General features: G+C 44.9%; 1 protein-coding gene across 1 annotated transcript; it reads right to left on the bottom strand.

The window, feature by feature from the left end:
* Positions 1-1,567: 1,567 nt before the first annotated feature.
* LOC311225240 (rab GTPase-activating protein 1-like) lies at positions 1,568-25,085 on the bottom strand. Its single transcript, XM_084310457.1, has 8 exons — positions 24,283-25,085; positions 22,569-22,646; positions 16,921-17,031; positions 15,870-15,974; positions 15,528-15,611; positions 14,427-14,498; positions 4,063-4,404; positions 1,568-2,248 (listed from the first exon to the last, which is right to left on the bottom strand). The coding sequence occupies exons 1-8, from the start codon at positions 24,391-24,393 to the stop codon at positions 2,030-2,032; spliced, it is 1,122 nt and encodes a 373-aa protein (XP_084166583.1). The 5' UTR covers positions 24,394-25,085; the 3' UTR covers positions 1,568-2,029.
* Positions 25,086-25,382: the final 297 nt, after the last annotated feature.

Below are 25,382 nucleotides of genomic sequence, written 5' to 3'. Positions count from 1 at the left end.
TAATTAATCGCATTTTAATCGCATAACCATTTTATGCCTGATATTCTATATTCTATAATCATATTTCAAATTGCATGTGTCCGGATGGCAGAATTCAGTACTGTATCTACAAAACCTTCTGTTTAATCATCCTCCATCTTTTAATTTGCTTATATTTTTCAGGTCTGGTCAATTTGAGCATGGTGTTATTCACAGTCAAAGATAAAAGAAATGATTGATATTCTCATTTGGTTCATTACAATTTACTCAAAATAAAATTTTCATTCAATCAATCACCGCGCAGATTGATTGAATGAAAATGTTATTAACAGATTGCAGAATGGGTACAATACAGTACCAATACACACAATTGTTAAGGGGATGCAGACCAGAGAAAGACTTTCGTCTTGTTTACATCAGGGTCATTCATAATGAATTGTAAGTAAGGGTGCAACTTGCACCGTGCAATCCATTCTTTGTGGATCTAGCCCACAGTATTTCTGACACAGGGAATACATTCCCTGAGATTCATAGATGTCCCTAGAATCAGATACCAAGAACATGCAAATGGACCATATTAAAAAAAAAGTCTGTAAATGTGTATTCTACATTCTTATGGAATGAATGAGATACAAAAAAAATACATATATTGTAATTAATTTTGAGTTAATTTTCATAACGCGATAATTTGCTGTGTAAATAATTAATCTAATTAATGCGATAAACTGACAGCCCTATTACATACTTGTTTACTTTCTCACTCACTCACTCACTCACTCACTCACTCACTCACTCACTCACTCACTCACTCACTCACTCACACTCTCTCTCCCTCTCTCTCTCTCTCTCTATTTTGATCAGCAGTATTGATACAGGATAATGGAAGATATACATAGAAGATAGAATACACAGTAAAAAAAAAGATTACACTCCACGTTGCCATATCAAAAACAATAGTAAGTAGCCTGATTTAAATAGTTTTATTGACCACTCAGACAAAAAGATCTAGATGTTTATCTTGCTTCTCAGATTACATGCAAATGACAGATCCCATGAAGTGAGACGTTTAACTGCCTTTCAATTAGATATTGTACTCACTCTTTGGTGCAGCGGTTGCCTTCGATCCGTCCAGTCCATGGTTGTTGCAGAGGACGACACTCAGGAGCGCCACAGCCACGCACGCACTCACACAGACCCTCGTAAGCATTCCTCCTGTGTTTTACAGCAGATACAGGAAGCTGTAAATCTGTTAACGTCTCTTGTGATTGCCTTTTATATGACTTGCTGAGCCTCGCTTATGCAACACGAGTACAGTAAAGTATAGTACAGTACGGCTCCTATTCCGTATCTCAAAGTACAGAGACAGATCCCACGTCTGGTCCTCAATCTGAGGCATCTCCGATTTATATGCCAATTATCGCTGAGACATCAAAATTAAAGAGGAACATAGTGGCAAGATGCAACAGGAAACTTTCAGAAAGACCCGTGTGGTTTTTTCTCTCTCACTCAGGCCTGACTGTAACTCTGACATGTAGAAACCAGAATGACTCACGAAACACCAATTCCCAGACAATTCCAAAATCCATAGTTGGCTTGAAAACCCATTTATTTGCTTACAAAATATATTTACAACACAAGGCATTATTACAATAACGCAATCACAGGTTAATCTAGCGAGAGGTATAAATTCATCAACAGTCACCAGCAAGAGTGATGAAACCAGCCTGAATTTCCCCAAGGGGATCAATAAAGGAATATCTTATCTTATCTTAACCTTAGAAAGCCAGTACCTGATCTCTGTACACCTGTATCTGTAACACTTTCCCAATTATGTGACCGCCCTCTAGAGTCTAGTGTACAAACAATTCATAGAGGATAGATACACCATCTTTCTCCTATACTACAACATGGGGCCATGACCCAGGATGGGTCACAGGCTTATCTCTGACGGATCCCGACATGACAAGAGTAGAAATTAGATTTCTCATTTGAGTCCCTTAATAAGAAACCCTGACATCTTTAATACATCCAGCGCATCGGTTCCCAGGCATCAGAGATTCCCCTGGCCCTCCCTCTGTCTCTTGGGGTTCAACTTCCAGTCAGGCAGAGGGTTGATGTGGAGGATCAAGGTGGCCGCGGAGCCCCCGTCTCTGGGCACACTGGTGGGGTGCAGGCCCACGGTCCTCAGGGAGGTGAGGGTCTTGCTGAACCAGCTGTTCTTTGTCGTCTGGAGGTCACTGGCCAAGAGTCCCTTCTCATGCTCCAACTCCTGCATAGAGAGATGTGCGATATAATGTGTGTATATCAATGGTATAGCAGAAATTAACTAATTAACAAACAAAGAACCCTAAGATTTGTAATGTCACCTCAGTGTAAAATCTGGGCTGCTCCATAGACAATGGGACAAGGACTTTGTGGGCCCATGGAATGTGTGTGTGAGCCGTTACACACACATGAGGCCTAAATAACATACTGGTTTGGACCTGTAAACCTCATTTGGGTGTAAGAACTCAACTATCCTCATTTGATTGACCTCTATAGGTTATGTTAAAGTGGTATGTGGTCCAGTTATGCTGCTCTGATGAAAGATTATGTTAAAGTGGTATGTGGTCCAGTTATGCTGCTCTGATTAAAGGTCATGTTAAAGTGGTATGTGGTCCAGTTATGCTGCTCTGATGAAAGGTTATGTTAAAGTGGTATGTGGTCCAGTTATGCTGCTCTGATGAAAGGTTATGTTAAAGTGGTATGTGGTCCAGTTATGCTGCTCTGATTAAAGGTTATGTTAAAGTGGTATGTGGTCCAGTTATGCTGCTCTGATTAAAGGTTATGTTAAAGTGGTATGTGGTCCAGTTATGCTGCTCTGATGAAAGGTTATGTTAAAGTGGTATGTGGTCCAGTTATGCTGCTCTGATTAAAGGTTATGTTAAAGTGGTATGTGGTCCAGTTATGCTGCTCTGATTAAAGGTTATGTTAAAGTGGTATGTGGTCCAGTTATGCTGCTCTGATTACGTCCTCTTGAGGTTGACAGGCTTCAAATGGGAAAGTACATAATCTTCATAAATGTTTTCCATGCCAAATCTTTTTCTTCAAAGTAACTAGTAACTGATGGGTTCAGATAAATGTAGTGGAGTAAAAAGTATAAAGTTTCCTAAAATGAAAATACTCACATAAAGTACAAGTAGCTCGAAATTGTACAGTAGTTAATTTCCACCACTGCTGGCTTTAGAAGCGTGGTGCAAGTTCACAAATATTGACTGAACTTTCTTTACTGTAGGTATACTGTATGTAGGTTCTGGGTGGCACTCCCCTATATTAAGTCAAAATGTTTGAACATCAATACAGTAGTGAATCCAGGCAAACCCAGGTTGCCTTGCAGACATATGGCACAATTTGGCTGAAGTGATTCATGATTAGAAAGCATTGAACTTCTGACCGTATTATACCCAGTCCCTGTCATCCCTCACTGACTGTCATTTCTCTAATCGCACAAAGTAGTTGATGGTGTGAGAATCTGACCTGGTTTCGGTTCTTGGCCTCTGACCAAGTCATTTGGTTTCGGTTCTTGGCCTCTGACCAAGTCATCGTGCGTGTGTGTGTGTGTGTGTGTGTGTGTGTGTGTGTGTGTGTGTGTGTGTGTGTGTGTGTGTGTGTGTGTGTGTGTGTGTGTGTGTGTGCGTGCGTGTGAGAATGTGTGCAGGCTTCTGCACTCATCTGTATGTGTGTGTGCGTGTGTACAGTATGTGTGCTCATGTGTATGCATGTGCAAGTGTGTATGTGTGTGTGTGCGCTTTGGCTTTCATCTGTGTGTGTGTGTACAGTATGCGTGTGTGTGTGTGTGTGAGTGTGTGTGTGTGTGTGTGTGCACGCTTTGGCTCTCATCTGTGTGTGTGTGTGTGTGTGTGTGTGTGTGTGTGTGTGTGTGTGTGTGTGTGTGTGTGTGTGTGTGTGTGTGTGTGTGTGTGTGTGTGTGTGTGTGTGTGTGTGTGTGTGTGTGTGTGTGTGTGTGCGTGCGTGCGTGCGTGTGTGCGTGCGCGCGTGTGTGTGTGTGTGCATGCATGCATGTCTATGTGTCAGTGATCTTACCTGGATCATACACTCGGCCTGCACCACCTGCAGTTTGGTCTCTGCCAGCTCCCGCTCCAACTCCCTGACCTGGGCAGCGAGAGATTCCTCCTCCCCTCTGTCTCTCCTCTGACGCTCTTCCTCCTCTCTGTCTCTCCTCTGCTCCTCCTCCTCCTCTCTGTCTCTCCTCTGCTCTTCCTCCTCCCTCCTCATCCTCTGCTCTGGCTCCCCGGTACCAATGGCAGCTTCCTCCTGGTCTGGTTCAATGGGAACCGTTGGAGAGGATTCCTCCTCTTCACCTGAACCACGTCGCTCCACCAACTCGGGGAGCTGCCAACAGCGGGGGCACGCCATCACTGCACTCTGAGAGGGAGAGAGAGAGAGAGAGAGAGAGAGAGAGAGAGAGAGAGAGAGAGAGAGAGAGAGAGAGAGAGAGAGAGAGAGAGAGCGAGAGAGGGAGGGAGAGAGAGAGAGAGAGAGAGAGGGAGGGAGAGAGAGGGAGGGAGAGAGAGAGTGAGTGCGTTAGTCCAGGGGTTCCCAAAGTCGGGGTCGCGACCCACAGGAGGGTTGCAAGCCGCCACGGGGGGGGGGGGGGGGGGGGGGGGGGCAGATGATTTAAATAAATAAATAAAAATAAATAAGATTTGGCAATCTGACATTACAAAAAAACTGAAAATCCATCAAAATCAGACCCCAGACCCCCTGCTTAAAAAGTGGCCTGACTGGGGCTATATTTTGCACTGATTTCCCCAGTCCGGCCCTGGTTAAAAGCCTCCAATGCTTATTAGTGTGTGTGCGTTTGAACGTGTGCATGTTTCAACCATACATTTCCATTTATTAAAAAAAATTAATAAAAAATGTTTCCTCCTATAATAGTGGGGGTCGCGGCCTGAAAAGTTTGGGAACCCCTGAAGTGAGTGAGTGAGTGAGAAAATAAATAAGTATGTAAGTAAGTAAATAAGTAAGTAATTAAGTGAGTGAGTACATGAGTAAGTAAATATAGGGCTGCCACTTTTTGTTCGAAGTTCGAAATGTTAAATGTTAAATGTTAATGTTAATGATGTGTTTGAAATCTAAATTGGAGAGAAGTTAGCCCTTCTATTCATTTCACAATCTGATTTCCAGTGTTCCAGATTAATATCATCTGGGGTATGGGGACGGGGTGTATATTAGAGGATTATGATTACATAAAAGTCTGATTGAATTCTCTTTTACTTTGGATTGATTCAAACTTGATTTGGGTAAAAAGTCCTAGTAAATAATAATTAAGTCAGCGAGTGAGTAAGTAAGTATGTATGTAAGTAAGCACCGTATTGATCCAAATATCCAGACCACCCTCATTATATGACCTACCCTTTTCAAGATAATTTTTTTGAAAAAGATTGAAGATCTTGTTTTACAAAGAAAATGATCATTTCTGACCAGAATGAACCGGTAAAACTGACACATTGAATCAAAGAAGGATAGGTAAAATATTTTTAATCAAATTGTCTTGTTTAAATAAGATTTCCATTTTCCCATTTGAGTTACTTAAATGAAATGAAATGAATTTAAACTGTAGCCTACTGGTATGTCTCTTTCTGACATCATTTAATCACCTCAAAGGTTCCATGGGTTCTATTTCAATTCGCCTCTGCCTCATTGACCACCATGATTTTAAAATGATTCTCCTCCTTAGTCCTTGGTTAACTTAACCTACTTTAAACCCTTAAAATCATCCGACATCAATATTACTGTTTTCCAGATGCCATAGTGGGCTCAAATTCTAAGCTGGTGGCATCATATGAAAGAGTAAGACTATAATAATAACTTTATTTGTATAGCACTTTTCATACAGAAGTTGCAGTTCAAAGTGCTTCACAATAGTAAAAGACACAGGCATAAGCGAGCATGAAAAAGATAGAGAGGTAGCAAGGTAAGGTAAATCACAGTGTTTCACATTAGGATCTAGCATCCCAATAGGCCTCTCTGTTTACAGTTTCATTCAGTAATACAAATAATAAAAATAGAAGAGACAGAGTAAAAAAGGTGCGGTTTGATTCAGTTTAAAAATAGGCAAATTCTTTTTTTTAAATAGAACAGACATAAAATAGTTCTAACATACAACAGGGCAGTGCGTCAGTTTTGAATTACAACATTACAGTGAATAGGAGGTAGTGAGATAAGATTGGCATAGAACCGACACATGAATTTGATAGGAAGTGTATAAAAGTAGGCAGGGTAAGAAAAGTGCAGGCAAAGTACAATTTGTGTCAGGATGTCCCTGATGTTTCATTTAAATGCCTGAGCAAAGAAATAGGTTTTAAGCTGTCTTTTGAAGATGTCTAGCGAGTTGGCTTCCCTGATGTTTTTGGGCTGTTTGATCGCAGTGTTCTTGCTGGCCTGTAATTTATTAGAGTGTTGGCGATGTAGCTAGGTCCCTGTCCATTTAGAGCTTTGTATGTAAGGAGAAGGACCTTGAAGTCAATTCTAAATGTTACAGGAAGCCAGTGTAGAGCAGCTAAGACAGGACTAATGTGCTCTTTCCTTTTGGTTCTGGTTAGCAGTCGGGCTGCAGAGTTTTGGATTAGCTGAAGCCTCTCTGTGGTTTTCTTATGGAGACCTGTGAAAAGTGCATTACAGTAGTCTAACTGGCTAGATATGAATGCATGAATTAGCTTCTCAGCATTGTTTTGATTAATAAATGGTCGTACTTTAGCTATATTTTTTAGATGGAAGAACGATGTTTTGGTCACTTTGTTAATATGAGAATTGAAGTTCAGTTCTGAATCTATGATAACCCAGAGACTTGTGACCTCAGATTTGATCCAAGGGGTTAGTCCTCCCAGGTTCTTTATCAACGTTTCTTTTTTTGTTTTGGGGCCGATCATTCGAATTCTTCTCGTTTAGTTTCAGGAAGTTCTTACTCATCCATTTATTTATTGCCAATAAGCAGTCTTTAATGGAGTTAATAGCTGTATCATTTGGTTCAGCAGATATGTACAGTTGTGTATCATCCGCATAGCTATGGAAACCTACATTATGTTCTCCTAAGCAACTCCCTTGTACAACTCCATAGTTGTTGTCATATATCTCAGACATGTGGCCTCCTAGTTTAACATAGAATTTCCTCCCTCTGATGTATGTTTTAAACCAGCTTTGCACATTTCTGAGAAACCGACAAGGTTTTCAAGACGATCGATTAGAACATAGGTGTCAAACTCACGGCCCGCGGGCCAAATCCGGCCCGCCACGTCATTTGATGTGGCCCCCCAAGAGCTAAAAAAAAAAAAAAAAAAAAAAAAAAAACGTTTTTTTTTTTTTTTTTTTTTTACATTAATATTGGGTTAAAAAATACCAGTGTTAAAATAATTGTGGGTTAATGCGTTAATAAAGCTTTAACTTTGACAGCCTTAGTTATTACACATTCTTACACATACATGTATGTTGAACATCTGAGGTAACAAAGGAAAAAAGCCAAAAGCACTTACTCCTCAGACATTCTTTGACAATTTTACAGCCCAAAATACAAAAACGATCCAGGCGGAATAGGTAACAAAGGGTTGAAGAAATATTGTCTGAACTGTCAGATGCAAACTGGCTGTGTGACATAACCGAGCATCTCGCTCAATTGAATAAGAAGCTGTAGGGACGCAAACAAGTCCCACCCAAAACTTGACCAATATAGTTGTGAACTGAGACAACCCTTATTTTGTTATTTTTGAGTACAGTTACAGTTGTGTGTTCATGCAGACACATAATAGCAATTTCATTACGAATTGAAAATGGGGGACCCTGATGTAAACAAGTCGAAAGTCTTTCTCTGGTCTGCATCCCCTTAACAATTGTGTGTATTGAGCTGTACTGTACTGTACCCATTCTGCAATCTGTTAATTAAAGTTAATTAAACTATCTTCCATTAGTTGGATGTATGGCCTCTGCAAGGTTGTGTGCAGCCATTTGTTTTTGTAACATCTGCTACATCTGTCCCACGTGTTCTTTGCAGCTCACAGTTGTTAGTTCTGCCCCTCTTGACTGTGACAAAAAGGTTTTGAACAAACTTAATGTCATAGCTTGTATTTGATGATATTCTTCTTTGTTATTTACTTGAATGGTTTGATCATTGATTGGTGGAGTAATATGGGGTTCTGATAAACTAAAATTATTTGTTAAAATAACATAAGCTAACATATATTTTTACATTTATGCAAATGAATATGCAATATGTATAACTTGAATAAGTAATAAATACAGAAACACCATGTTTAACAATATGTAAATGTGTAGCTACATTTATTTTACATTACATTAACATTTATACGGTCTTTGGCCCTTTGAGGGCAACCATAATGCTGATGTGGCCCTCTGTGAAAATGAGTTTGACACCCCTGGATTAGAATATTGTGATCGATTGTATCGAATGCTGGACTGAGATCTAGCAGGATAAGGATGGAGACCTTATTCTTGTCAGAGTTTAGTCTGAGGTCACTGATTATTTTGGTGAGGGCAGTTTCAGTGCTATGATATTTTCTGAATCCCGATTGAAATACTTCTAAGATGTTGTTTTCCTCAAGAAAGGAATACATTTTTTTTAATCTATTTTTTCTCCCCCTATTTTTCCGTGCTTTTTTTTTTCTCCCATCCCAATTTAGTCGTTATGCCAATTCCCTTCCTGGTCGTTGCACGCCTTTTGCCCCCTACTGTCGGCCTGGGGAAGGAGAAGACTACCACATGCCTTCCTCCGATACATGTGGAGTCAGCCAGCCGCTTCTTTTCACCTGACTCCGAGGACTCTCATTGGGGGAGTGTAACGCGTGGGAGGATCACACTATCTCCCCCAGATCCCTTCCCTGCTGAACAGGCGCCCGACCGACCAGTAGGAGTCGCTGTTTACAACGACCAGGACACATACCCCACCGGCTTCCCACCCCGCTAACACTGCCAATTGTGTTAGTAGGGACGACTGACCAAGCCGGAGGTACCGATGACAGCTGGATTCGATCCCAGAGTCTCTGCGTGGTAGTAGGCAATCGCTTAGTCCGCTGTGCTACCCAGCCGCCCAGAAAGGAATTAATTTGAACTGAAACTTTTTTTTTTTTTTTTTAAACTTTCTTTTTTAGCGTTTATCGCTTTTCTGGTCAAGCATGACCGACAGATACAGGGTGAAACGGGATATAGAGCAGGGGAAGACATTCGGCAAATGACGGCGGGTCCGGGAATCGAACTCGGAGTCAACCAGAACCGTGACGCAGCACGGCTCCTCCCGACGCAGAAATAGCGCCGAGATACGCGGTGAGCTATGTGTTTACTTTTGTTAATATTTATAGTTTTTAGAGTTTTGTGCGTACCAACTGTTGGTGCATTTAATGTATATGACCGTCAGTCACTCATAGACATTGGATTACGGGAAACTTACCAACTGGATTACTCGCTGGATCAGCTTTCCGAACCGCATCAATGGCCTGAAGAAATTCTCCGGAGATTAGGACCAGACCCTTTGTTCCCAGAGCCCAGGAAAAGACGACGAGGAAAGAGGGCTGGGATCCGTAACAGGCTGAGATCCAGACGCCACCGCACACCACTGCCCAGTATATTGCTAGCCAATGTACAATCAATAGACAATAAACTGGATGACATCCGAGCAAGGATTCAATATCAAAGAGACGTTAGGGACTGCAATGTCCTTTGCTTCACCGAAACATGGCTCACACCGGAGGTTCCAGATCACGCAATTCAACCAGCGGATCACTTCTTTATCCATCGCAAGGATCGGTCATCAGAGTCCGGTAAACAACGTGGAGGAGGTATTGCCTTCATGTTTAACAAAAATTGGAGTGATCCAACGAACGTGAAGGAATTATCCAACCACTGCTCCCCAGAACTGGAATATATAACCATCAAGTGTCGTCCTTTCTTCCTCCCGAGGGAGTTAACGGCGATCGTCCTGATCGGAGTGTATATTCCACCGCAAGCCAGCAACAAGGTTGCGCTCTCCAGACTACACGACGAGGTAAATAGAATACAAGTGGCTAACGTTAACGCCGCCATTTTAGTACTGGGAGATTTCAATAGCGCCAATCTGAGAAAGGTATTGCCTGACTTCTATCAGCATGTGACTTGCAACACCAGAGGCGGTAACATCCTAGATCACTGTTACACGCAATTTAAAGGTGGCTACAAGGCTCATTCTGATAGTGGCTTTGGTAAATCAGATCACGCGTCAATTATTAAATTATTAAAAGTACTCCCGTAGTCTCGCGAGAGGTGCAGAAATGGGATCTGACGTCAGAAGAGACGATCCGGTCAGTGTTTCACCACACAGACTGGATTGTGTTCCGCGACACAGATAACATTAATGCCTACACGGAGACAGTGCTGGACTATGTTTGTACTAGGGTGAAAGAAACAATCCCCACTACCAAAATGAAAGTTTACCCAAATCAAAAACCCTGGGTAGACAAATCCGTCCGTGAAGCTCTGAGAGAGCGCACCAAAGCATACAATGACGGCCTAGTGGCAGGCAACATGAATGACCACAAGGTGGCGCGACACAACGTAAGGAGGACAGTGTCAGAGGCCAAACGGCGCTACAGGGATAAAATTGAACTCCAGTTTGAACAAGCTGACTCTAGAGCTATGTGGCAGGGGCTCAAAACGATGACAGACTACAAAGGCGCCTCCCTCAAACTGAACAGTGACATCTCCTTAGCAAACGACCTCAATACCTTCTATGCGAGGTTTGATGCTGGTAATAACAACACCAGCTCACAAGCCTCGGCAATGGGGGGGGGGGGGTCGGCTGCTGATGGAGGCGCAGTGTTCAGGGTAACAGAGCATGAGGTGAGGCGGACCTTTAAAAAAGTGAATATCAGGAAGGCAGCAGGTCCGGACGGCATCCCCGGCCGCGTCCTAAAAGTCTGTGCCGACCAACTGGCCCCAGTATTCACTGACATATTTAACCTGTCCTTAGAACAGGCTGTCATCCCCACCTGCCTGAAGAAGTCCACTATTATCCCTGTACCCAAAAAATCCAAGCCTGCTTGCCTCAACGACTACCGCCCTGTAGCTCTCACCTCCATAGCCATGAAGTGCTTTGAGAAGCTAGTAAAGGGCTACATCTGCTCCTCCCTCCCCATCAACATGGACCCCCTGCAATTTGCATACCGCCCCAACAGGTCCACGGAGGACGCCATATCCCATGTGCTGCACACAGCAGCATCACACCTGGACAAGAGGCAGGGGAACTATGTGAGAATGCTATTCATCGACTACAGCTCGGCATTCAATACCATAGTCCCCTCCATACTCATAGCCAAGCTCAGGGACCTGGGCTTGGGCTATGACCTCTGCCAGTGGGTCTTGGACTTCCTGACTGGCAGACCCCAGGTGGTGAGAGCAGGCAACTGCACCTCCTCATCCATCACCCTCAACATAGGGGCCCCCCAGGGCTGTGTTCTGAGTCCCCTCCTCTACTCCCTGTACACACACGACTGTGTGGCTCAGCGGAGTAGCAATACAATCGTCAAATTTGCTGACGACACAGTGGTGGTGGGCCTGATCTCTGCCAACGACGAGAGGGCCTACCTGGAAGAGGTCAAGGTCCTGGCGGGATGGTGCCAGGAAAACAGCCTCTCCCTGAACGTCAGCAAAACAAAGGAGATGATTGTGGACTTCAGGAGGTCGGGGGTCAAGGACTACAGCCCCCTCAGCATCGACGGGGCACCGGTTGAGAGAGTCAACAGCTTCAAGTACCTCGGAGCCTACATATCCGAGGACTTGACATGGACCACACACATTAACAGTGTGGTGAAGAAGGCACGACAACGCCTCTACTTCCTCAGGCGCCTAAGGAAGTTCCAAGTCAGCCAGAAGATCCTTAAGAACTTCTACTCATGTACAATAGAGAGCATCTTGACCGGCAACATCACCTCCTGGTTTGGGAATAGCACTGCAAAAGACCGAAGCAGACTACAAAGAGTGACACGTTCAGCCGAACGCACAATTGGAGGGGGGCTCCCCACCCTCCAGAACATTTACTACAAGCGTTGCAAGGGCAAGGCTAAGAGAATCATTAAAGACTCCAGTCACCCGAACAACTGCCTCTTTGAACTGCTGCGGTCAGGCAAGCGATACCGGAGTCTCAAGGCGAGCACAGAAAGACTCAGAAGTAGCTTCTATCCCCAGGCCATCAGGCTGCTAAACGAACAATGAATGAACACTACACAACAACAACCACCAAACGCACATAGCACACACATCCACACGCACACACTCACTTTAAACAAACACACTGTAGCACCCACTCCACACACTTTATAGCACACACCCACTTTAAACAAACACACTGTAGCACCCACTCCCCACACTTTATATTTATGGATGAAGGATTGCACTACAACTCGTACACCTTACTGTAAATTGTACCTAAAATTGTACCTCATCCCATTTCTGCTTTGCACTAGATAGTACTGTACATTAGTACACTGCATAGTATTGTGTATTGTATATTATATGGTAACTCAGAACATTGTACATATGTCTATACCGAACACTGTGACCTCATTTTCTTCTTCTAAATTCATGCTATATTATGTTATTATGTTATTTGATACTATCTTGTCTAGCACAGTCTCTGGAGCGTAACAGTAAGAAGCATTTTGTATGAAAGTATTCTGTACTTCTGTATGACAACTATTAAAGAACTTGAACTTGAACTTGAACTTGAACTTGAGCTACTGGAGCTCCCCCTGAAACTATCTTTTCAAGTACTATGAGAGACTTGACTTCGACAGGAATCCACAGATTGCAAACATGTCGTGACACCTTCAATTTCTAGAGCTCGAATATAAGACAACCTCTTTTTTGCAGGTGTAATTTGTGGGAAAGCTATAAAATGTGTATTTGGGGCAATATGGTAAGTACAGTAAGTGAGCAAGTGAGTGAGTGATTGAGTAAGTAAGTAGCTAAGTAAGTAAGTACTGTATTGTCCCGAATATAAGATGTTTCTTGTTTTTTGTGTTTTTTGCCACAAATTACACCCTGAAAAAGGGGGGGTCATCTTATATTTGCGTTCTAGAGAACCGCAAATCTTTAGCAATATTCAGCCCTTTTGCCAATAAGCTATAATACTTTTTTGGTATCAATGGATTCCTTGCAATCTCAAGATTCATATGAATCTCAAGTTTATCCTAAACGAATAAGGGATTATCCATTGGCTCATCAGTAGGTTTCAGAGGGTTGATAGTAAGTATCTACATTTGGGTTAGATAGGCTATACTTAGCAAGTATTTAAGTAAGTGAGTGATTAAGTCTAAGTAAGTAAGTAAGTAAGTAAGTAAGTAAGTAAGTAAGTAAGTAAGTAAGTGAATGAGAGTAAGTAAGTAAGTAAGTAAGTAAGTAAGTAAGTAAGTAAGTAAGTAAGTAAGTAAGTAAGTAAGTAAGTAAGTAAGTAAGTAAGTAAGTAAGTAAGTGAATGAGAGTAAGTAAGTAAGTAAGTAAGTAAGTAAGTAAGTAAGTAAGTAAGTAAGTAAGTGAATGAGAGTAAGTAAGTAAGTAAGTAAGTAAGTAAGTAAGTAAGTAAGTAAGTAAGTAAGTAAGTAAGTAAGTAAGTGAATGAGAGTAAGTAAGTAAGTAAGTAAGTAAGTAAGTAAGTAAGTAAGTAAGTAAGTAAGTAAGTAAGTAAGTAAGTAAGTAAGTAAGTAAAGTAAGTAAGTAAGTAAGTAAGTAAGTAAGTAAGTAAGTAAGTAAGTAAGTAAGTAAGTAAGTAAGTAAGTAAGTAAGTAAGTAAGTAAGTAAGTAAGTAAGTAAGTGAATGAGAGTAAGTAAGTAAGTAAGTAAGTAAGTAAGTAAGTAAGTAAGTAAGTAAGTAAGTAAGTAAGTAAGTAAGTAAGTAAGTAAGTAAGTAAGTAAGTAAGTGAATGAGAGTAAGTAAGTAAGTAAGTAAGTAAGTAAGTAAGTAAGTAAGTAAGTAAGTAAGTAAGTATGTAAGTAAGTAAGTAAGTAAGTAAGTAAGTAAGTAAGTAAGTAAGTAAGTAAGTAAGTAAGTAAGTAAGTAAGTAAGTAAGTAAGTAAGTAAGTAAGTAAGTAAGTAAGTAAGTATGTAAGTAAGTAAGTAAGTAAGTAAGTAAGTAAGTAAGTAAGTAAGTAAGTAAGTAAGTGAATGAGAGTAAGTAAGTAAGTAAGTAAGTAAGTAAGTAAGTAAGTAAGTAAGTAAGTAAGTAAGTAAGTAAGTAAGTATGTAAGTATGTAAGTAAGTAAGTAAGTGAATGAGAGTAAGTAAGTAAGTAAGTAAGTAAGTAAGTAAGTAAGTAAGTAAGTAAGTAAGTAAGTAAGTAAGTAAGTAAGTAAGTAAGTAAGTAAGTAAGTAAGTTCATGAGTAAGTAAGACAGTGAGAGAGTGTCTCTCACCTTAATAGTGTCCAGCTTGTCTTTATGTGCTGATTGCCGTCTCTCCAGTCGTAGAGTCAGTTTAGAACAGATCTGAAAGGGAGATCATCAGGTTTTACAATACAGAGCGATACAACCCTAACCCGTTACAGAGCGATACAACCCTAACCCTTTACAGAGCAATACAACCCTAACCCGTTACAGAGCAATACAACCCTAACCCTTTACAGAGCAATACAACCCTAACCCTTTACAGTGCAATACAACCCTAACCCGTTACAGAGCAATACAACCCTAACCCTTTACAGAGCAATACAACCCTAACCCTTTACAGAGCAATACAACCCTAACCCGTTACAGAGCAATACAACCCTAACCCTTTACAGAGCAATACAACCCTAACCCGTTACAGAGCAATACAACCCTAACCCTTTACAGAACAATACAACCCTAACCCTTTACAGAGCAATACAACCCTAACCCTTTATGATACAGAGCAATACAACCCTAACCCGTTACAGAGCAATACAACCCTAACCCTTTTACGATACAGAGCACAGGTGGGACTATGTAACAATGAACAACATACAGTTCAAAATTGGCTCAGTATCACTGTATTTTCCAGCTGGTGTTGTTGCTTGGAATAGAGAAAAGGTTGTTGCACACTCAGCCTCGCTGCATAAATGGCTTATTTAAACCAGCATTTTGACATGTACAGTATAGTCTTCATCAGGACACTGGTGTTGTTGCTTGAGCAATATGCTAACGTGGAGGTCAAGAGAGATCAGTAGATCAGCAGATGACCATCAGTTCACTCATATTCGGATGTGGAGCCCATTTTACATTGTTGATGAGTCAACAGCAGAAAAGACTACAGGCAACTTCATCTTACTGGTTTGACCTCTGACCTTTCGACCACTTACTTCCTCAACAGGCTACTTTTCCTCTTTGGTTTTCATCACATTCACTCTGCCAGTCATTGTGGCAGAATAATGTGTAGATATAATAATGTAGTGTGTATAATGTATTGTTGTGTAGCAGTAATGTAATGTGCAATATTGTGTAGTTGTAATGTATCGTGTAATGTTGTGTACCTGAAATGTATTGTGTATTGCTGTGTACCTGTTTGTAGTCTGTGATGATGCCCGATGACCTCTTGACCTCCTGCTCAGCTTTCTCTAATTCCCTCCGAAACACCTCCTTCAGCTTGGATAGAATAGAATAGAATAGAATAGAATAGAATAGAATAGAACAATCAGAAATCATAGTTAGACTATATGTAGTTAACATTATATCAGAGACTTTGGTTATATTGCAGATTGTATGTTGTAGCAGCTATAGTCTTTCAGTAATTTTACTTGCATTCAATTACATGTGAAGAAAGCCTATAATTATGATGATGATGATGATGATGATGATGATGATGACGATGATGATGATGATGAAGTCTCGTGTTATTATTACCATTGCTGCCGCTTCATCCATCACTCTCCTCTCCTCCTCCGAGGCTTGTAAATGGTGTGTGGTCTGGAGGAGTTCTTTGGACAGCTCGTCGACCCTGTCCTCTGCCTGTAAAACACACCATATAACCATATAATAAAAAAGGTGCAGGTGGTCGATCTATAGGAATAAGGCAGAATAAGTCTGCAGACCTTTCTCCTGCTGTTAAAAAGATTAGATTTGGACTATGTTATCACCAACATATAACACTTTATCAGTGTTTTTCTGTTTATTGTTTTTTTTTTTTTTTACTGAGGAAAGAAGTGTAAAGACGTGTTCACTTTTGACCATTATTGATATAGAATCATCTGATGAAGACATCCAAAACGTGTTGTTCACTCCTTTTGCTTGTATGTAATCCAGCAATAAAATAGTGTTCATCTAAGTATCCTGGGTGTGCGCTGGAATATATATATTTTTGTTTACTATACAAGTAGATACTGTCTATCTGTATATGTGTTGTAGGGCTGTCCCCGACTAAGGATTTGGATAGTCGACTATGATTGGCCGAAATTAGCCGATAGTCGACTATTAGTCGACTATGAAAAAAGAAACTGAAAAGAAAAATGTATAATTAATTTTTTAATTTATCATTCCATTTGGGCTGTGGGGGTGCTTAATGTCTGACTGAAGGCTTCTTGTCCTCTGCAAAAGCATGCAATTGGTCCACTGATGGATACATCTTGATATTTGTCTAGTCTAGTGTGTTCATTAGATGGGTGAAATCCTCTTTCAGTGCCTCTGTGCCTGTTTTCGTAGGCAGTTAGCCTCTGGTATGCGTGCCATTAGCGTTAGCCACGCTTCTAGGCCTCTTTTCTTTTGGAAAGAATGATAATATTTAAAAAATAAAAAAATTATAATATATATATGGTGGCAGGAAGTGCCACACTATACAATATATATATTCTTTTTGTATTCGACTAAGAGGTTGGCAGTCGACTACGGCTCCTTTCGATCGATTAGTCGACTAATAGGGGTCAGCCCTACTGTGTTGTATGCTACTGTGACGGTCTACCTGGTCCAGGGCGTTCTTCAGGGCGATCTTGCTGGTCACCAGTCTGCGGGCCAGGTTGTCGTTCTCCTGCTCCAGAAGCAGGCTGGCCTGCTGCAGCTCGTGGTTCTCCATCTGCAGGAGCAGGAACACACACAACACAGAGAGAGCAGGACAACTGGTTATTAATGGACATTAATAGAGGAGAGGGGTCTGGAAATTAGGGAATATTGCACTCCGGTTACATATTGGTGCACGCACCGGAAAGGGAAGTAGTTAGACTACTGCTATGATGTAAACAGACACACGTTTCCCCCGGCTCATGACTTGTTTGATTATTGTCATTTCGCCTATTAAAGCAAGTGAACAAATAGAATGTTGTTCTTATTTATAATCAAACAAATTAGCTCAGCCAAGTGAAGACTGCCAGCAAGAAGGAGGACACATGTATTGTACACGAACAGATCACGGAGACGGCAGTAAATAATGCCACCCGGGAATCTGTATATACACGAACAGATCACGGAGAAGTCGGCAACTAACGCCACCCGGGAATCTGTATACAAACGGTGCCACCTGCAGGACAAAACTGGTAGATAAATCTACTTTGCTAATTTCGTGGAGCTACTGGGAATACAGTGCCAATGACGTCTGTGCAAGTTGAATGCCCTGTCGAGGATTGTGAATATGTAGCTGAACATAAGGAGGTAGCAGTGGTAGTGGCTATGCTAAACCTACATGCAACGGAACATGCTGCAGCCTCCAGGACGCAGAGGGCTAATACCAAAATGGAGAAGCTCAGGCGCCCCTCTATAGCGCTTGCCGGGACAGCAGAGACTTGGTCATACTTTATAACCCGCTGGGGCGAGTACAAGAGGGGCACCAAACTCGTCGGACCCGATGTTGTCACACGGCTTCTAGAGTGCTGCGAGGAGGATCTGAGGAAGGACCTCACTCGCTCGGCGGGCAGGAGCCTGGTGGACAGTGATGAGAGAGATGTCCTCGCGGCCATGAAGACGCTCGCCGTCCGCGCGGAGAATATCATGGTAGCCCGAGTGGCCCTGTCTAACATGCGACAGGGACACGAGGAGCCCATCCGGTCGTTTCACGCCCGCTTGAAAGGGCAGGCGGACACATGCAAATACGAGATGAACTGTACAGGGTGCGATCAAGTCAACGACTTCACAGAGGAAATACTACGTGACGTGATCGCCCGCGGCATCGCGGACCAGGAAATACAGCTCGACCTGCTTGGTGAAAGGAACCAGAATATTCCGTTAAGGGACATGATAGAATACATCGAAGCAAAGGAGTCTGGGAAGCGCTCAGCGTCGCGCCTACTCGACCCCCAGAGCACGGATATGGTCAATAGCTCATACCGTCGGGGGAAACAGCAGGATCTCCGCACCAGAGGGGCTACCAGGCCTGAGACACCGAAGGCCAAGCCTGAAGGAACGTGCGTTTACTGTGGCGGGATGGGCCACGGCAAAACGCCCCCGTGGCGCGCCAGGCGCGACGAGTGCCCCGGATATGGCAAGACGTGCCGGAAATGTGGCCGCCAAAACCACCTTGAGAAGGTCTGCCTGGGTGGTCGGTCGGATAAGCCCCCGTTCGAGAGGACAAACGAGGTGTCCGACGAGCAGACGGCAGCCTTTGTCGAGCTATGCACGCTCACCGTGGCCAGCGCGGGCGACCAGCTACACACGCTCCCCCTCGCTCACCACCTATACGACGATATGTGTGACAAGTGGATGAAGCGCACATCGAACCCGCAGCCCTACATTAACCTCTCCCTCACTGCCAAGCGTGAGGATTACAGAGCACTGGGCTTCGACCTCCCGAAACGCACCCGCACGGTAACCCTGCCCGCCATGGCCGACACGGGGTGCCAGAGCTGCCTGATCGGGATAAAGGTAGCACAACGAATGGGCCTGAGTACGGAAGACCTCATTCCCGTGTCCATGACCATGAAGGCGGCGAACAACGAAGGCATTCGGATACTCGGCGCCGCGGTGGTCAGATTCTCCGGTGACAGCAACGACGCTCGGAGGTTGGAGACGCGCCAAATCGCGTATGTGACGGACTCGTCCGATCGCATATTCCTCTCCCGCTCAGCCTGCGTGGATCTGGGTATGATCTCCGACAGTTTCCCAACGCTTGGGGAGGTGAATCTGGCGACCTCAGGACTATGCGACTGCCCGCAGCGTGCGGAGCCGCCAACTAGGTCGACCACGCTCCCCATGCCGGCGACGGAAGCTAACAGGGAGGCCCTACGCAAGCACCTACTCAAGGCATACGCTCAAAGCACATTCAATACATGCCCCCACCAGCCCCTACCAAGAATGTCTGGCCCGCCACTCCGTCTCATGCTCGACGAGAACGCGTCGCCGGTCGCCCATCACATCCCCATCCCCGTAGCCATACACTGGCAGGATGAGGTGAAGGCGGCCCTCGACCAGGACGTTCGCCTTGGGGTGTTGGAAGAGGTACCTGTTGGTACACCGGTGACGTGGTGTCACCGCATGGTGATCTGTGCGAAGAAGAACGGCAAACCGCGACGCACAGTTGATTTCCAGGCGCTCAACAAGCATGCGTTCCGCGAAACCCACCACACGCAGTCCCCATTCCACCAAGCGAGACGCGTGCCGAGCGGGAAACGGAAAACCGCGTTCGACGCGTGGAACGGCTATCACAGCGTCCCACTGCACAGAGATGACCGCCACAAGACAACGTTCATCACTCCGTGGGGGCGCTACCGATACCTCTCGGCCCCGCAGGGGTACATGGCATCGGGGGATGGTTACTCACGACGGTACGACGAGGTGGTTGCGGACATTGGTAACAAAACCAAATGCGTGGATGACACTGCTGTGGGCTGACACGATCGAGGAGAGTTCCAGGCGATAGAATGGCTGGATGTGTGCGGCAGGAATGGGATCATCCTCAACCCGAAGAAGTTCGTGTTCGGCGCGTCCACGGTAGACTTTGCGGGCTTCACGATCACCATGGACAGTGTACGACCGTGCGGCCGCTACCTGGAGGCGATCCACGACTTTCCACGTCCACGCAACATCACTGACGTCAGATCATGGTTTGGGCTTGTCAACCAAGTGGCCTACGCCTTCAGTATGGCCAAACGTATGCTGCCGTTCCAGACACTCCTGCAGAGCGGAGCGCGCCTCGAGTGGTCCCCAGAGTTGGAGGAGATATTCTGCGAGTCGAAGGACATGATTGTCCAGGAGATCGAGCGCGGTGTCCGCATCTTCGACAAGGCCAGGCCGACATGCCTTGCCACAGACTGGTCGAAGGAAGGCATCGGATTTTGGTTGTTTCAGAAGCACTGCCTGTGCACACCAGTTAGACCTTTCTGCTGCACCGACGGGTGGAAGATCACCCTAGTCGGCAGCAGGTTCACGCACGCAGCGGAGTCCAGATACGCGTCTGTGGAGGGCGAGGCCCTCGCGGTTGCAGACGCCCTAGACAAGGCGCGTTACTTCGTACTGGGCTGCGAGAACTTGATTGTGGCAGTCGATCACAAGCCGCTACTGAAACTCCTTGCGGACAGAGCACTTGACGACATACCCAACCCCCGCCTCAGGAACCTCAAGGAGAAGACCCTGCGGTATCGCTTCCGCATCGTCCATGTCCCGGGCATGAAGAACAAGGCGGCAGATGCCATGTCCCGCAGGCCGGTCGGCACCTCGCGGCCGTCACTCATGAACCTTCCAGACGACAGCGTCCCACCTCTCGCCCAGCATGCACACCGACGTGCTGTCTCTCCTGCGCCGAGCTGAGCCGGAGGACGACAGCGACATTGAGGATGGTGACCTGACGTGGTGCGCCGCGGGGCTGGAGTCATTACGGTCTGTGACATGGGATCGTGTCAGGGATGCCACTAGCAGCGACGGCGATATGCGCACGTTGAGTCAAGGGTCGGGATGCCGGAGGCGATTCGCGGCTTCCACCAGTACCGTGAGGACATCACATCCACTGACGGGGTGGTTCTGTTCAAGGACAGGCTGATCACCGACAACACTGGCCCGAAGGGCGACCTCGACACCGATGCTGTGCAGAGGGCGATTCTGCAATACCGCAATACGCCTGACCCAGACACGAAGATTTCCCCGGCCATGTGCGTGTTCGGCCGCCCGATACCTGATTTCATCCCGATTGCCCCCGGAAAGTACAGGCCGCATGAGACTTGGCGCGAGACGCTGACAGCGAGGGAGGAGGCCCTCCGCAAACGCCACATCCGCACAGCGAGCACCTGGGCAGAGCACACTAAACGCCTCCCTCCGCTCGTAGTGGGGGACTTTGTCCGTGTGCAGAACCAGACAGGGCTCCACCCCAACAAGTGGGACAGGACGGGCTGCGTCGTGGAGGTGCGTCAGCACGATCAGTATGTGGTCAAGATTGACAGCTCCGGCAGGGTCACGCTGCACCTGCACCGCCGTCGGCAAGCTCTCGTCAGCGCTGGACACGGCCCACCTCTGCCCCGCCGGTGACACCGGCTCAGGACCCGTTGCCGGCCCCCGTGGCCCCGGTGGCTCTGTCTCCGCCGCCGGACGTTGTCGCGTCGCCGCCGCCGCTGGCATTGGGATTACGCCGGTCTGCCAGGGCGACCTGCGTGCCCGCCTGGCACAGTGACTTTTCTATGGACTGACTTTACGTGGGTGGTGCTCATGTTGTATGCTATACTTGTTGGTTCGCAACTGGTGCACTTGACTCTGCTGTTTACTGTTTGCTGTTGCAGTGTTACTATTCTAGGATTGTTTTATTTTAGCCTTTATTGTAGTCGTGTTAAAGACTCTGGAGGAGATAGGGAATATTGCACTCCGGTTACATATTGGTGCACGCACCGGAAAGGGAAGTAGTTAGACTACTGCTATGATGTAAACAGACACACGTTTCCCCCGGCTCATGACTTGTTTGATTATTGTCATTTCGCCTATTAAAGCAAGTGAACAAATAGAATGTTGTTCTTATTTAGAAATAACAAATGCTCTTGGACACATGTAACGCTAGTGTAGTCTAGTCTAGTCTAGTGTAGTGTAGTCTAGTGTACATTTACATTTAGTCATTTAGCTGACGCTTTTATCCAAAGCGACTTACAAGTTCTGTACGACAAGTCATCAGGAAGGGCACAACTCTATCAGCTGAGTAACAATGGTCATCAAAGTGTTACAGAGTGCTACAGTGTAGGTTAGTATATTAGGACAAGTGCATGACAGGTTAGTTAGGGTTAGATTTTTAATTTAAAAAAGAAAAAGAATTATTTCAGATAATGTAAAGTGTAGTATTGTGTAGTCTAGTCTAATCTAGTCTAGTCTAGTAGAATACAGTAGAGAAGAGTCGAGTAGAACACAGCACAGTGTGGGGCAGTTGTCTGGAAGATTCCCAGGTTCGATTCCCGGGTCCTCCCGGCAGCATGTCGAAGTGTCCTTGAGCAAGACACTTAACCCCTAACAGCCTAACTGATCCCAATGGGCAGGTTGGCACCTCGCATGGTTGTGAATGTGTGAGTGAACGGGCGAATATGAGGCACGAGTTGTAAAGTGCAGCCCATTTACAGTACAGTGTAATATATTCTAGTATAGTTTAACAGCACAGTGCAGTATAATAGTTACAGTACAAGGCAATACAGGACACAGTGTAGTATAGTAGTTTCTAACCTTCCATCTGTTCACCGAGTCCTCTCCTTCCAGCGGCTGGAGCCAGCTCTCCCCCAGCTTTGCTTTCTTAGATGGAACCTGAGGTGAGAAGAACGTTGAGGCCAATTACGATAAAAAATCAGCAGCCGTCACGTCTGAATGCAGGGGAGAGGATTAGCCACACAGAGATGCGGGGCCAGATAGCTGGTTTTGAGTGTGTGGAATCTCGACAACTGGAAATGACATACAGACTCAAAAATCGAATATGAGCGCAAGACGGAACGCAAGGGGTATTTGTCTCAGTCTGCCTGAAAGAACATTATTTCTCACATTCAAATGGTTTGAACCGAACCATCCGTCTCAATCTGGGCTTATCTGAAAACCGTCTCACCGCGGAAAAATGTGTTTTGCATTACAATGCCATCTGTTTCACGCTTGTGCTTTCTAATGCTGGTCATTACTCTTCGCTTTCCAGCTTCTCACATGATGCAACACTGGTGGTGTTTGACTATACACTATGACCAAGGTTAACGATCTAATGGTAAATAGTTTGAGCCTATTTCCTTTTTTTTTTTTTTTTTATGAAGTTGCTGATCTTAGTGGTGTTCGGTTGCCATGCAAACTTCACAACTCCAATTCTGGAGCTGCACTTTTTGTAACCGAACAATTATTACGTACAAACCGTGCCCAAGGACCCACCTAAAGAAGAAAAAATCAGTCAGGGAAATCAGTTTTTTCTTTTCTTCTCAATTCTGGTACAGTATGTTTACTTTTTGGAGATGCAAGGTTTTCATCTGACACTAATGCCATGTTTCCAGTCCACTAGCCAGGGTTTAGCCGTGATGTGGCCTGTCTGTCTGGCACACAGTGAGCGTCTCCATTGTCTTTAGATCCTGATCAAACCTGGCAGGACGGACACCTTTCACAGCCAAAGCCGGCTGGGACTCTTAGTGTTGCGTCATCACGGTTTACCTCGTGCACAACAGTTGGCGGTGTGAATTTTTGAAAGGTTGCCTAGCAACCGCAGAGTTTACAAGAAATGCAACAGAGACACAAACCCAACCATATCATATACCAGGCTGAACATAACTAATGGAGACAGGGCATATGGGAAAAAGCACTAGAATCTTATTGTGGCTTTGGGTCTAATTACTTTACGGTATATTGATATGATTATGATTCAGCAAATTATCTTGGCAGCTGTATTCTTCTGCAATCAACAGATACAACAGTTACGATAAAGGTGAAGGAGAATTCACATATCCTTTTCCTGTGTCCCTGTTCCGTCAACATTTTAGAACATGCACCACTCTCCCCTGAAGCTAGAAATCAATCAATTCAAGTAATCAATAAGATTACTCAGATTTGTGATCTCACCTGGAAGTCAAATCTGGGGCTGCTCCATAGACAACGATTGGGGCACTGACTTTGTAAGTAGGTAAGTAAGTAAATTTTTGTTCAGACTTGTTAGCAATACTATAATATAGCAATACTATACTATGATATAAACACAATTGGAGCATGAGAACACCTTACATTCTATGGCTACGCAAAATCAGTGCTCCATTCATTGTCTACGTAGCAGCCCCGGATTTGACACCCAGGTGATGTCACAAATGTGAGGGTTTTCTCCGGTTTCAAGGACAGAGTGGTGATACTGAGCTGTCCCGGGGGAACCAGGGTATTAATAAAATGGATGGAATTCCCCTTTAATTTAGGTTCCAGGTAGGCTTACTTTGGATTCGGGCCGTGCCTCTGCCACCAAGCAGGCCAGAATATCCTCCTCAGACATCTGGTCCATGACGTGGGCGTCACACGCCACCGTGATGGACACCTCCTCCATCATCTTGACAACAGCTGCAGCACAAGTGTCCCAAGGGCTGAGACACACACACACAAACACACACACACACACACACACACAGTCCCAGTAGGTCAAGATTCCACAGGTGTATTCCGGTCAATCCAAAGGAATTCTCCGGCCGGGGAAACTGCACTCGTAGCAGGTGGGTCGCCCAAAACAAGTGAGTCAGAGAACGCTCAGGTGTCCGCAGATCCACGGTAAAAGAAAACAGGTGAGCGGCAGAGAGGGTCGACTCGAGGAAGTGTGACACGCACTGCACCAGTTGATGACACAACAACAACAACAACACTTGTTGTGATGCACACGAGCTCCAAACGAACCACTTGGTCACAGACACAAGTCACAGACACAAGTCACGTCCAAAGATCTGCTCCTCCAGACAGGCCGCCGACCACTGACGCACACGTGCATTCAGGAAAACACAATCAAGGAACGACCCAGAGACGCATGTAAACAGGAAATCCAGAGAGCGTCCAATGCCCGGATATACAGGGGATGAAGTCCCGCGTTCCAGGTGCCCGTAAAAAGGAAACTATACCCTCGGCAAGATACAAGGTATGGTCCAAAGGTAGACAGGTTAATAACAAGAGAGGCCCAAACAGATAAGACACAAAAGTCCTTCACAGTCACTTCCAGGTAACAGGTGTTAGACTACCTGGCAGGTAGTGTTGCTGTTTCTTATGACCTGAATGGAGAGCGACAGGTTCCACAAGGTTTTTTATAAGGCCTGTGGGACTGTCAGTGACAAGAAGCCACCTAGTCCTAGACACACCCACCAGTGGTGCTCCTCTTTCTTATGCTAATTCTCTATTATCGCCTCTATTCACCTCTTTTCCTCTCTTTCTTTCTCTGTCTCTCTCTCTCTCTCTCTCTCTCTCTCTCTCTCTCTCTCTCTCTCTCACTCTCTCTCTACACCCTCTCCTCTGAAGTATCTATGAACCCAAAATAACGTCATATCATATTCCCCCACC

The sequence above is a fragment of the Notolepis coatsorum genome (genome assembly GCF_963971535.1).
Source record: "Notolepis coatsorum genome assembly, chromosome: 3".
NCBI lineage: Eukaryota > Metazoa > Chordata > Actinopteri > Aulopiformes > Paralepididae > Notolepis > Notolepis coatsorum.
Note: the sequence above shows the minus strand (reverse complement) of the source record. Positions and strands in the feature narration are given on the sequence as shown.

Bases quoted from the DNA above. Each gene is read 5' to 3' on its own strand.
- LOC311225240 (XM_084310457.1), bottom strand. From the start codon at position 24,393: ATGATGGAGGAGGTGTCCATCACGGTGGCGTGTGACGCCCACGTCATG. The intron at 17,032-22,568 runs GTTAGAAACTAC...CTGCTCCTGCAG, and splicing joins ACTCGGTGAACAGATGGAAG to ATGGAGAACCACGAGCTGCA. The intron at 4,405-14,426 runs GTGAGAGACACT...TCTCCCTCTCAG, and splicing joins ACAAGCTGGACACTATTAAG to AGTGCAGTGATGGCGTGCCC.